Source organism: Saccopteryx leptura, chromosome 7 (genome assembly GCF_036850995.1).
Source record: "Saccopteryx leptura isolate mSacLep1 chromosome 7, mSacLep1_pri_phased_curated, whole genome shotgun sequence".
In the NCBI taxonomy this organism is placed as follows: Eukaryota; Metazoa; Chordata; class Mammalia; order Chiroptera; family Emballonuridae; genus Saccopteryx; species Saccopteryx leptura.
Window position 1 is genome coordinate 57,981,892 of NC_089509.1, and position 13,290 is coordinate 57,995,181.

The 13,290-nt window shown below is 42.7% G+C and overlaps 2 protein-coding genes and 1 non-coding gene across 5 annotated transcripts in view; 2 read left to right on the top strand and 1 right to left on the bottom strand.

Moving 5' to 3' along the window:
- SLC25A12 (solute carrier family 25 member 12) overlaps positions 1-13,290 on the bottom strand; it is a 209,209-nt gene that overhangs the window by 125,212 nt on the left and 70,707 nt on the right. The window lies entirely within an intron of this gene.
- HAT1 (histone acetyltransferase 1) overlaps positions 1-13,290 on the top strand; it is a 72,610-nt gene that overhangs the window by 9,430 nt on the left and 49,890 nt on the right. For all 3 annotated transcript variants that reach the window (XM_066346597.1, XM_066346595.1, XM_066346598.1), the window contains one exon: positions 10,156-10,231. In XM_066346597.1, the coding sequence (XP_066202694.1) occupies positions 10,156-10,231 (76 nt within the window). The remainder of the gene's footprint in view (positions 1-10,155; positions 10,232-13,290) is intronic.
- TRNAI-GAU (transfer RNA isoleucine (anticodon GAU)) lies at positions 2,265-2,340 on the top strand. Its single transcript has one exon. It is a non-coding gene; the product is annotated as a tRNA-Ile (tRNA).

Genomic DNA, 13,290 nt, shown 5'->3' on the forward strand with positions numbered 1-13,290 from the left:
AGTTAATAAGGGATAACCTAGGAACTTGACTAAAATTGACTGAAGTGAAGAAAAAGATTAATTTTAATGGCACCCAAGGTAAATTAAGATTCAGGCCCTGGCCGGTTGGCTCAGTGGTAGAGTGTCGACCAAGTGTGTGGATGTCCCAGGTTTGATTCCCTGTCAGGGCACACAGGAGAAGTGCCCGTCTGCCTCTGCTTCTCTTCTCTCTCTCCCCCCTCTTCCCCCCCTCTCAGTTCTCTCTCTCTACCCCTCCCGCAGCCATGGCTTGATGGAAGCGATTTGGCCCAAGGCACTAAGGATAGCTCCATGGCCTCTGCCTCTGTCACTCAGAAGAGCTTGGTTGCTGAGCAATGGAGCAGCACCCCAAATGGGCAGAGCATGGCTTCCTAGTGGTCTTGCCAGGTGTATCCCAGTCAGGTTGCATGTGGGAGTCTGTCTCTGCCTCCCTTCCTTGCACTGAATAAAAACAAGAAAAAAGACTTCTACTGTTGTAGGCCAGTGGTGCCGATGGAATGTTGCCAGAACACATTGGGCCCTGCCTTCACCCTTGTACTTTAGAATAATATAGTTAAACTTATCTTTTAATTTAACATGGTCAGGAAAATATGTATTGGCCAAAACACTAAGATTGCAATTACTTAAAGAACACAGGATTAGTAATAAACTTAGATAATAGTCCAAAATACAATTAGAGGAATATGTGGCAGCATCTCTGAGGCTGCCTGAGTGTTGGAACACATTCATTTATTTTTAGTGAGAGAGGAAGAGAGAGAGACAGGAATATCAATCTGTTCCTGTATGTGCCCTGACTGGGGATTGAACAGGCAACCTCTGTACTTCTGGATGGTTGTCTAACCAACTGAGCAATCCGGCCAGGGCTGGCACACATTTATATCTGCATTGTGAGCACCTCTCCATGGGTAGTGCATATGTTAATTGCTTAAGGATCCATGAGAGAAACTTTAAAATTGATTAACATGTCTTGGTGATTTCTTAATTTTGTTTTTAGCTAATAAGGCACATTTAGAATATATCCTCTTTTATGCATTTTTCCTTCCAGAAATTACAGAAATGATTCTGAGAACTAGGAAATACAGGAACTATATAGAGGAATAGAACAATAAGACATATATTCAAAAGCAGATTCATTGCAGGTCCTGTGCACTAAAGGTGCCATTTTTTTATTCCAGGCCCTGATCTTTCATTTTTCTCCAAAAATGTGAATGACAGGTTTTCCTGGAAATAAAAACTTTAGTGTTTACTTAAAATTATTTCAATATTTTATATTGTATGTTTTTCTATTGGAATGTTACATATTTTGCAGAAATTCTGAAAAGTGCATAAGATTATAAGAAATAAAAATTACCTATTTTATTTCCATCACCCAAAATAACTACTTCTGTAAATAATTTGGGACATTTCTTTCTAGTTTTTTTAGTTGCATATTTATTTATATTATTTTATACAAATATAGTGTCATGTCGTATTCACTTAACTGTGCATTGTGAACATTTTTCTATGCCACTAAATATTTCTAGATATTATGTTAATTATATAAACCATTTCATGTTTATATATATAATTTATTTACTTAATCATTCTTTTGTTACTTGACATTGGGGTTTGGTTGCTTTCTTTCTTTACTGACATACCTTTGTTGTAAAGACTTAAAAAATATTTGTGATATCCAGGTTAAAGTTCTCACTTTGTATATATTCTTTTTTTGTGTGTGTATTTTTCTGAAGTTGGAAACGGGGAGGCAGTCAGACAGACTCCCGCATGTGCCCGACTGGGATCCACCCGGCATGCCCACCTGGGGGTGACGCTCTGCCCATCTGGGGCGTCACTCTGCTGCAATCAGAGCCATTCTAGCGCCTGAGGCAGAGGCCACAGAGCCATCCTCAGCGCCCGGACCAACTTTGCTCTAATGGAGCCTTGGCTGCAGGAGGGGAAGAGAGAGACAGAGAAGAAGGAGAGGGGTAGGGGTGGAGAAGCAGATGGGCACTTCTCCTGTGTGCCCTGGCGGGGAATCAAACCCAGGACTCCTGCACGCCAGGCTGACGCTCTACCACTGAGCCAACCTGCCAGGGCCTGTACATATTCTTGAGTACGTGTATATATGTCAGATTGAGTTAGCCTTAAACCTATTACTTACCAACTGTGTAACCTTGAGGAAAGTAGTCCTTTTTCATTACTCATCATAAAATGGACTTTCTAACTCTTGTGAGGATTAATTGCGATAATGTTTATAAAAGTTTTAAGCCCTGGCTGGTTGGCTCAGCGGTAGAGCGTCGGCCTGATGTGCGGGGGACCTGGGTTTGATTCCCGGCCAGGGCACATAGGAGAAGTGCCCATTTGCTTCTCCACCCCCGTCCCCCCCTCCTTCCTCTCTGTCTCTCTCTTCCCCTCCCGCAGCGAGGCTCCATTGGAGCAAAGATGGCCCGAGCGCTGGGGATGGCTCCTTGGCCTCTGCCCCAGGCGCTAGAGTGGCTCTGGTCGCGGCAGAGCGACGCCCCTGGTGGGCGTGCTGGGTGGATCCCGGTCCGGCGCATGTGGGAGTCTGTCTGACTGTCTCTCTCCGTTTCCAGCTTCAGAAAGAAAAAAAAAAAAAGAAGAAAAAATTTTTAGCAAATTGTCTGGCACATAGTAAATATTCAAGTGACAATTAATAAAATTGTTAATAACATTTTATGTGTGACTACTCCTAAAGACTATAGTATATCCAACATTGGCATACAACATTTTCACACAAAAAATTACAGTACACGAATGTTAATAACAGTATTCACTATAGTCCCAAAGTGAAAACATCCCAAATGTTCATTAACCTGATGCATGGATAAACTGATATGGTATATGCATCCACTAGAACAGGCGTCCACAAACTACATCCCACGGGCTGCATGCGGCCCCCTGAGGCCATTTATCCGCTCCCCCCCCCATACTTCCAGAAGGGGCACCTCTTTCATTGGTGGTCAGTGAGAGGAGCACTGTATGTGGCGGCCCTCCAACGGTCTGAGGGACAGTGAACTGGCCCCCTGTGTAAAAAGTTTGGGGACCCCTACACTAGAATTTTATTCAGCCACATAAAGGAATAAATTACTGGTACTTCCTAGAACACTGTTGAACCTTAATGTGCTAAGTGAAAGAAGCCAGAGAGAAAAGGCCACTTACTGCATGATTCCATTTATGCAAAATGTCCAGAATAGGCGTATTTAGAGATGTAGTTTCATTTCTCTCATAGTAATTGCTATATTTGTGTAAGTATTGAGGGTTTTTTAATGAGAATAGAAAACTCACTTTTGTCTCTTATTTATTAAAAAGACTAACCTCTATTCTTTGTGTCCCTACCACCAATTGTTTGTTCCTTTTATCTAGGCATAGACATTTTTTTTCCATTAATTTTTAGAGAGGAGAGAGAGAGAGAAGGGGGGAGGGAGGAGCAGGAAGCATCAACTCCCATATGTCCCTTGACCAGGCAAACCCAGGGTTTTGAACCGGCAACCTCAGCGTTTCCAGGTCGACGCTTTATCCACTGCGCCACCACAGGTCAGGCGGCATAGACATTTTTATCTTAAAAACCTTCTTTTGAGGAGATAACTCGTATTCTAATCTCTGTGAAGTACAGCCCTTGGTATCTTCTCAGTGCATAGTACCAGAAACATTTGGGCAACATTTTAGAAATAATCCAGTGTTGTTGAAGGTTGTACAGTAAATGAATTTTCAAGTAATATAATGACTAATATAAAAATGACACTTAGCGGATAATTAAAATCATCCTTTATAAAGCGTATAACTTTGGTTTTAAAGAGTTTCTCTTTGACTTGACTGGTGGTTGCACAGTGGATAGAACGTTTGACCTGGGACACTGAAATCTCAGGTTTGAAACCCTCTGAGGTCCTGGGCCCATCCAGCTTGAGCATGGGATCATCAACATTATCCCACGGGACCTGCCTTGATCCCAGAGGTCGCTGTCTTGAGCAAGGGGTCACTGGCTCAGCTTGAGCCTCCTGGTCAAGGCACAGATGAGAAGCAGTCAGTGGGCAACTAAAGTGCTGCAACTACAAGTTGATGCTTCTCATCTCTCTTCCTTCTTCTGTGTGTGTGTGTGTGTGTCTCTCTCTCTCTCTCACACACACACACACACACTCTCACACAAAACGAAGAGTTTCTCTTGGATTCTTATATTTATAACCTAATCAAATGCAAACTAAATATTTAATTATATATTTGCCTTAAGGTATTTGAGTTTTACTTCATTTTGACTAAAAGATTCATCATTTTGTTATTTTTCTCTTTTAGTTTCTATTTTCTGGGGACTAAGTTTCATGCTAAAGTAGTAAAACCTCACTAATTTGAATGACAGGACACTAGAAGACCAATCCAAATTATAGAAATAGTTATCGTAATTAGGCTTATGACACTTCTCTTACCTCATTACTTATCTTTTCCTCTGGCATTACCCATCATCGCACTGTATTTATTAGAAGCAGTAGTTTAAAATTAATTTTTAATAATCTCTAGAGACTTCTAAATATTTGAAAATATTAGATTAAGTAATTCGGTATTTTTAGGTTTGAATTCAAGATTTTTTAAATTCATTTTAGAGAGAGAGAGAGAAGGAGAGAGAAAGGAGGGAGGAGCAGGAAGCATCAACTCCTATACGTGCCTTGACCCTACAAGCTCAGAGTTTTAAACCGGCGACCTCAGTGTTCCAGGTTGATGCTTTATCCACTGCACCATCACAGGTCAAACAGGGTTTTCTTTTTTTAAGATTAAAAAAAAATTTTATTAGGGTAATGAGTTTAAACATACTGGAATACTTTTTTTTTTTTTTTTGTATTTTTCTGAAGTTGGAAACGGGGAAGCAGTCAGACAGACTCCTGCATGCGCTGGACTGGGATCCACCCAGCATGCCCATCAGGGGGCGATGCTCTGCCCATCTGGGGCGTTGATCCGTTTTGGCCGGTGCCATTCTAGCGCCTGAGGCAGAGGCCACAGAGCCATCCTCAGCACCCGCCCGGGATAACTTTGCTCCAGTGGAGCCTTGGCTGCGGGAGGGGAAGAGAGAGACAGAGAGGAAGGAGAGGGGGAGGGGTGGAGAAGCAGATGGGTGCTTCTCCTGTGTGCCCTCGCCGGGAATCAAACCCGAGACTCCTGCATGCCAGGCCTTCGCTCTACCACTGGAGCAAACCGGCCAGGGCCTGAAATACTTATTTTTTTATTATTAAATATTCCATATTAAAATATAGAGCAACTTAATGAATGTATGTGATCCATCCCATCACTCAATTTTTTTTTTCCTTTTCCAAGTGAAAGGAGGAACGATAGACTCCTATCCTACATTTTCAGGGACCAGGATCCACTGGGCACCCTCCCCCCCCCAGTCTAGGGCCATGTTCACAATTGAGCGCTTGAAGCGGAGGCTCCAGGGAGACTCCATGGAGACTCCAGAGACATCCTCAGCGCCTGAGGCGAAATCTCTCCAGTCAATGGAGCCATGGCTGTGGGAGGGGAAGAGATTCAGGGGAGGAGTCAAGCAGATGGCCGCTTCTCCTGTGTTCCCTGGCCCAGAATCAAACCCGGGAGGGACATCCACATACCCAGGCTGATGCTCTACCACTGAGTCAACCAGCCAGGGCCCACTTAGCTTTTTCAGATCTTAACATTTTGTTATATTTGCCCAGGGTTTTTCTTTTCTTTAAATTTTCATACTGAAAATTTACAAACACATGGAAAAGTTGAGAGAACAGAACAGTACTTACTCATATATTTAACGCCTAGATTCAACAATTTACATTTTGCCATATTTGCTTTCATATGTTTGTATTTTAGCTGGATTATTATTATTATTATTATTTGTATTTTTCTGAAGCTGGAAACGGGGAGAGACAGACAGACTCCCGCATGCGCCCGACCAGGATCCACCCGGCACGCCCACCAGGGGCGACGCTCTGCCCACCAGGGGGCGATGCTCTGCCCCTCTGGGGCGTCGCTCTGCCACGACCAGAGCCATTCTAGCGCCTGGGGCAGAGGCCAAGGAGCCATCCCCAGCGCCCGGGCCATGTTTGCTCCAATGGAGCCTTGGCTGCGGAAGGGGAAGAGAGAGACAGAGAGGAAAGGGGGGGGGGTGGCGAAGCAAATGGGCGCTTCTCCTATGTGCCCTGGCCGGGAATCGAACCCGGGTTCCCCGCACGCCAGGCCGACGCTCTACCGCTGAGCCAACCGGTCAGGGCCTAGCTGGATTATTTGAAAGTAGATTTGTGAAAATAATGCCAGTTCCCTCATAGTGCAATAACCTTAAGATCTTTATCACACCTAAGAATATAGGGTGCATATATTCTTTCAAATTAGTGTTTAGGGTTTCTTCGGATATATACCTAGAAGTGCAGTCACTGCGGCATAAGGCAGTTTCATTTTTAATTATTTGGAGAATCTTCATACTGTTTTCCATAGTGGCTGCACAAGTCTGCATTCCCACCAATGATGCACTAGGGTTCCCTTTTCTCCACATCTTCTTGACCACTTGTTTGTTCATTTATTGATGATAGCCATTCTGATAGGCGTGAGGTAATATCTCGTTTTTGCATTTCTCTAATGATAAGTGACATTGAGCATCTTTTCATATGTCTGTTGGACGCCTGTATGTCCTCTTTGGAGAAGTCCTCTGTACATTTTTTAATTTATTGTTTATTTTTTGTGTGTCCAGTTGTGTGAGTTCTTTATAAATTTTAGATATTAACCCCTTTTTGGATGTATCATTGGCGAATATCTTCTTCCATTCAATGGTTGTTTTTTTTTGTTGATGGTTTCCTTTTTTGTGCAAAAACTTTTTAGCTTGATGTAGTCCCATCTGTTTATTTTTTTTCTTGTGTTTCCTATGCTGGAAGAGATGTATCAGAAAAAATATTGCTAAGAGAAATGTCAGAGATTTTACTGCATGTATTTTTTGTAGGAGTTTTATGGTTCCAAATCTTACATTTAAATCTAGTGTAAGAAAGTGGTGGTCTAGTGTTATTTATTTTTACATGTATCTGTCCAATTTTCCCAACACCATTTATTGAATAGACTGTTTACCCCATTGCATATCCTTGTCTCCTTTGTCATATATTACTAACCATATAGGCATGGGTTTATTTCTGGGCCCTCTATTCTGTTTCATAGAACCTGTCTGTTTTTATGCCAGTACTGTGCGCTTTTGATTACTACAGCCTTTTAGTATAGTTTGATGTCAGGAAGCACGATACCTCCAACTTTGTTTTTCTTTCTCAAGATTGCTGTGGCTCTTTGGGGTCTTTTGTGGTTCCATATACATTTTTGGATTATACTAGTTCGTGAAAAATGTCATTGGTATTCAGATAGGAATTGTGTTGAATCTATAGATTAGTTTGGGTAGCATGAACATTTTTTTTTTTTTTTTCTTATTGAAGCTGGAAACGGGGAAAGACGGTCAGACAGACTCCCGCATGCGCCCGACCGGGATCTACCCGGCACACCCACCAGGGGCGACGCTCTGCCCACCAGGGGGCGATGCTCTGCCCCTCCGGGGTGTCGCTCTGCCGCGACCAGAGCCACTCTAGCGCCTGGGGTAGAGGCCAAGGAGCCATCCCCAGCGCCCGGGCCATCTTTGCTCCAATGGAGCCTTGGCTGCGGGAGGGGAAGAGAGAGACAGAGAGGAAGGAGGGGGTGGGGGTGGAGAAGCAAATGGGCGCTTCTCCTATGTGCCCTGGCTGGGAATCGAACCCGGGTCCCCCGCACGCCAGGCTGACGCTCTACCGCTGAGCCAACCGGCCAGGGCCACATGAACATTTTAAAGATATTCTTTCTGTGCATGAACACAGTATATGCTTCCATATTTTTGTATGTGCTTAGATTTCTTTCTTTAGTACGTACATTCTGGTTTTTCTATTTCTTTTTGGTAGTGTGTAACTTGTTACTCTACCCTCTATATTTCTTGTAAACTAGAAGAAAACAAAAGCTGGGTTAGATTTAAGATAAGTATTTTTGCTAAGAAAATTTTATACATTATATTGGATTGAATCAGGAGGAACATACTGTTGGTCTATCCAATAATGAGTAATTCTAAGGTCCCTTAGAAAGGTGGTGAGTGCTAGATCTCTACATATCTTTTCTTTTGTAAATCAGTAATCTTCCAGATGATATTTTGGTGTGCTGTGAGGTATTTGCTCTGTGAGGACAGTATTAGAAATTTTTCATCTACAGATTCTCTTTTTTCGTTATTCAATTGGTTAAGGATTTTTTTTTCTTAAGTGAAAAGCGGGGAGGCAGAGAGACAGATTCCTCCATGTGCCTGACTGGAATCCATCCGGCAAGCCCACTAGGGGGTGATGATCTGTTGTAACCAGAGCCATTTTAGTGCCTGAGATGAGGTCACGGAGCCATCCTCAGCACCTGGGCCAACTTTGCTCCAATGGAGCTTTGGCTGCAGGAGGGGAAGAGAGAGAGAGAGAGAAAAGAAAGGGGGGAGGGTGGAGAAACAGATGGGCGCTTTTCCTGTGTGCCCTGGCTGGAAATCGAACCTGGGACATTCACATGCCAGGCCAATGCTCTACCACAGAGCCAACTGGCCAGAGCATATATATTTTTTTTTTGGTAAAACTTTTCTTCATAAGATAAATTATACTGGGAAAACACTCAGTAATACCAATAATCACAATACCTGGAAATAAAAATAACAACAGGATACCCATTTCCATCTTGGACTTGTAGAAATAAAAGTTGACAGAATATGGTCAAGGGCGTGGGAAACAAAGGAGTTTAAGAAGTAGCTGTTGGGGCCTGACCTGTGGTGGCATAGTGGATAAAGCATCGACCTGGAAATGCTGAGGTCGCTGGTTCGAAACCCTGGGCTTGCCTGGTCAAGGCACATATGGGAGTTGATGCTTCCAGCTCCTCCCCCCTGTCTCTCTCTCTGTCTTTCTCTCTGTCTCTCCCTCTCTCCTCTCTAAAATGAATAAATAAAATAAAATAAAAATTAAAAAAAAAAAAAAGAAGTAGCTGTTGGGTATGTAAACTGTTACAATATTTTTGAGGGCATTTAATAGCAGTATTTATGAGAATATTTCAGTACTATTTTTCTTTTGCAAGAGAGAGACAGACAAATAGGAAGGGAGAGAGATGAGAAACATCAACTTGTAGCTGCAGCACTTCAGTTGTTCACTGATTGCTTCTCATATGTGCCATGATGGGGGTGGGGAGCTCTAGCTGAGCCAGTAACCCTTTTCTTAAGCCCACAACCTTGGGATTCTGGCCAGCGACCTCCGGGCTCAAGCCTGCAACCATGGGATCATACGCATGATCCACGTTCAAGCTGGCAACCCCACACTTAAGCTGGTGAGCCCGTGCCCAAGCTGTCAACGTCAGGGTTTCAAACCTGGCACTTGAGCATCCCAGGTCAGTGCACTATCTGCTGCACCGCCACCAGCCAGGCAATATTTCAGTACATTTACCAAGCATTTCTACTGCCAGGGATTACTTTCTATGTACTTGTAAAAGGGTAGCAAGGTATATATAAGGATGTCATTGCAGTGTTGTTATTTATTTTTTCAGCATTATTTTTAATAGCAGAAACAACAAAAATAACAAGGCTACAGTAATCAAAACTGTGTGGTACTGGCATAAAAATAGATAGGTCAATGGAACAGAATAGAGGGCCCAGGAATAAACCCATGCTTATATGGTCAATAATATATGACAAAGGAGACAAGAACATTAAAAATTAAACTCAGATTATTCTTGTTCTCATTGTCTTCTATAGATTCTGTTTTTGTTTCCTTGATGCTATAGCTTTTGTTATCTCAGTATCATTTTTGGTTATGTCTTTTATTTTTTGTATTGTGTTTGAATATAGAGAAAAATCAAAGTTAAGTCAGATGCCTTTTGTTATACCTAGTTTTCTAATTCTTAGAATCAGCAGGTTTTGGATGCTGAATTACTCAAAGGTGATTTTCTAATTGTCATTATTTGTCCCTTGAGAATCCAGTATAAGTTATATATTGGAAAAGCAACAATTTAAGAAAAATGTTGACTATATCTAGTATAGTGAAATTCTTGATATGGATATAACCTGTTACTTTTATTATCTTCAACTAAATATCTTTAATATCTTTATATTTTTATTCTTTTAAACAGTTCGCTTTCCTGAAGATCTTGAGAATGACATTAGAACTTTCTTTCCTGAATATACCCATCAACTCTTTGGGGATGAGTAAGTAACTTAGTAAGATGTTTGCCAAATTAGTATAGCAAAAAATATGTGTGTGTATATATATACATATATATATATGTATGTATATATACCTTTTTTTTTAGCACATGCGCTTAAGAGAGAGGGACAGGCAGAGATAGACAAACAGAAAGAGAAAGAGATGAGAAGCATCAACTTGTCGTTATGGCACCTTAGTAACTCATTGATTGCTCTCCTATATGTGCCTTGACCAGGGGGCTCCAGCTGACCTGCTCAAGCTAGTGACCTTGGGCTCAAGCCTGTGACCATAGGGTCATGTCTGTGATCCCACGCTCAAGCTGGGGAGCTTATGCTCCAGCTGGTGAGCTCATGTTCAAGCCAGATGAGCCCACCCTGACACTGGTGATCTCGAGGCTTTGAACCTGGGACCTCAGCGTCCCAGGTTGACGCTGTATCTACTGCGCCACTGCCTAGTCAGGCTATTCCTTTTTTTTTCTTCAAGATTTATAAATCATATTCTGTTTTAGTTCCTGTTATTTTTCATGTAATTTATTTTAAAATATATTAGAATGGCATTTTTGACATTGAGACACCAAATTACTATTATTTAGTGCTATAGATGCATTTATCATTTAATTCTTGCAATAGTCCTAGTTATGGTATTATCATTTGTTACACTACTCATTAGTTGAACTGGATAGCTCAAATTGTTATTCTATAACAAGTAAATAATTTAGAGAAGTTTACTTTTAAAAGCAACTTTAAAGGTATAGCCTGGGATATTTAGCACAATTCTCTTCCTCTTATTGCTATTTAAAATCTCTTTCTGCCTGTCCAGTAGTGGTGCAGTGGTTAGAGCATTGACCTGGGACTGAGGTCCCAGGTTCAAAACACCAAGGTCACAAGCTTGAGCCTGGGCTCATCCGGCTTGAGCATGGGGTTACTGGCTTGAGTGTGGGATAATCAATGAGATCCCGTGGTTGCTTGCTTGAACCCAGTGTTGCTTGGCTAGGCTAGAGCCCCCCAGTCAAGATACATATAAGAGGCAACCAAGGAACAACTAAAGTGCCTCAACTACGAGTTGATGCTTCTTATCTTTTTCCTTTCCTGTCTGTCTGTCTGTTTCTCTTGCTAAGAAAAATATCTCTTTCTGTGGTAATATTGTAATGGGTAGAATCTATTTTTATAGATACTGCTTTTAACGGCATTTTTCACCTTCATTTGTCTGGTGTGCATGCCATTAAAAGTGTTATGCTGGCACAGACACAACAGCGTGCTGGTAGCTAGAGGAAAAGGGGGTTGGGGATAGGTGGAGGTGGGCAAAGGGGAATAGGGATGAAAAGATACTTTGCTTTGGCGATGGGCACACAATGCAGTGTGCAGGTAATGTTTTGTTGAGTGTACGTTCGAAACCTGTATGGTTTTGTGAACCTTTGTCACCCCAATAAATTTTTAAAAAAGAAATTAAAAAAAAGTGGTGTGCAGGCATACCTCTCTTCGAAGGTAGACAAGTAACAATCACTTAATAGTGGTAATGTTGTATTTTACGACCCAATCATGGCATTAGTTTTGATCCTAGTATCATTACCACTCCTTCATACTGCACCTAATTTCAGAGTCCTGGAATGGATACCACTTATATTTTATTTTGTTAGGCTAGCCAGTGGTTGGCAAACTCATTAGTCAACAGAGCCAAATATCAACAGTACAACGATTGAAATTTCTTTTGAGAGCCAAATTTTTTAAACTTAAACTATATAGGTAGGTACATTCCTTATCGAGGTAGCGCCCACATGTGGTATTTTGTGGAAGAGCCACACTTGAGGGGCAAAGAGCTGCATGTGGCTCGTGAGCCGCAGTTTGCCGACCCAGGGGATTTGGACATTTCCTTCTTTCAGGCACACTCCTTCTTTCAGGCACTCTTTTTCAGAATTCCCTTTTATAAAAAAGCTTTATTGGCCCTGGCCGGTTGGCTCAGCGGTAGAGCGTCGGCTGGCGTGAGGGGGACCCGGGTTCGATTCCCGGCCAGGGCACATAGGAGAAGCGCCCATTTGCTTCTCAACCCCCCCCCCTTTCCTTCCTCTCTCTCTCTTCCCCTCCCACAGCCAGGGCTCCATTGGAGCAAAGGTGGCCCGGGCGCTGGGGATGGCTCCTTGGCCTCTGCCCCAGGCACTAGAGTGGCTCTGGTTGAGGCAGAGCGACGCCCTGGAGGGGCAGAGCATCGTCCCCTGGTGGGCAGAGCGTTGCCCCTGGTGGACGTGCCGGGTGGATCCTGGTCGGGCGCATGCGGGAGTTTGTCTGACTGTCTCTCCCTGTTTCCAGCTTCAGAAAATAGAAAAAAAAAAAAATAATAATAATAAAAAAGCTTTATTGAGATAATTTGCCATATATTTGACCTGTTTTAAGGTATATAAATTCAGTGGTTTTTAATATGTTCAGAGTTGTACCATCATCACCACAAATGAGAACTTTTATCATTCCCACCAAAATACTCCTAGCCAATTATCAGTCACTCTCTTTTGGTCTCCCATCCTTCCTAGCTCTAGGCAATCACTAATTTACTTTCTGTGTCTATTGATTTACCTATTCTGGGTAGTTTATGTATGTATGTATTTATTTGTTTATTTTTTAAGTGAGAGTAGGAAAGATAGAGAGATAGAATGTCCTGCATGTGCCCGAACTGGGCTCCACCCAGCAACCTGTGCCTGGAGCTGATGCTCATATGAACTGAGCTATTTTTAGTGCCTGTGGCAGATGCTCAGACCAGTTGAGCCACTGGCTGTGGGAGGGAAAGAGGGGAAGAAGGAGGGGAAGCAATGCATATGGTTGCTTCTCTTGTGTGCCCTGACTGGGAATCAAACCTGGGATATCCATATGCCAGGCCGAAGCTCTATCTACTGAGCAAGTCGGCCAGGGCTAATGGTTTAGAATCCTATCTTTAAAAGACTTTTTTTTTTTTTTTCTGAAGCTGGAAACGGGGAGAGACAGTCAGACAGACTCCCGCATGCGCCCGACCGGGATCCACCTGGCACGCCCACCAGGGGCGACGCTCTGCCAACCAGGGGCGATGCTCTGCCCCT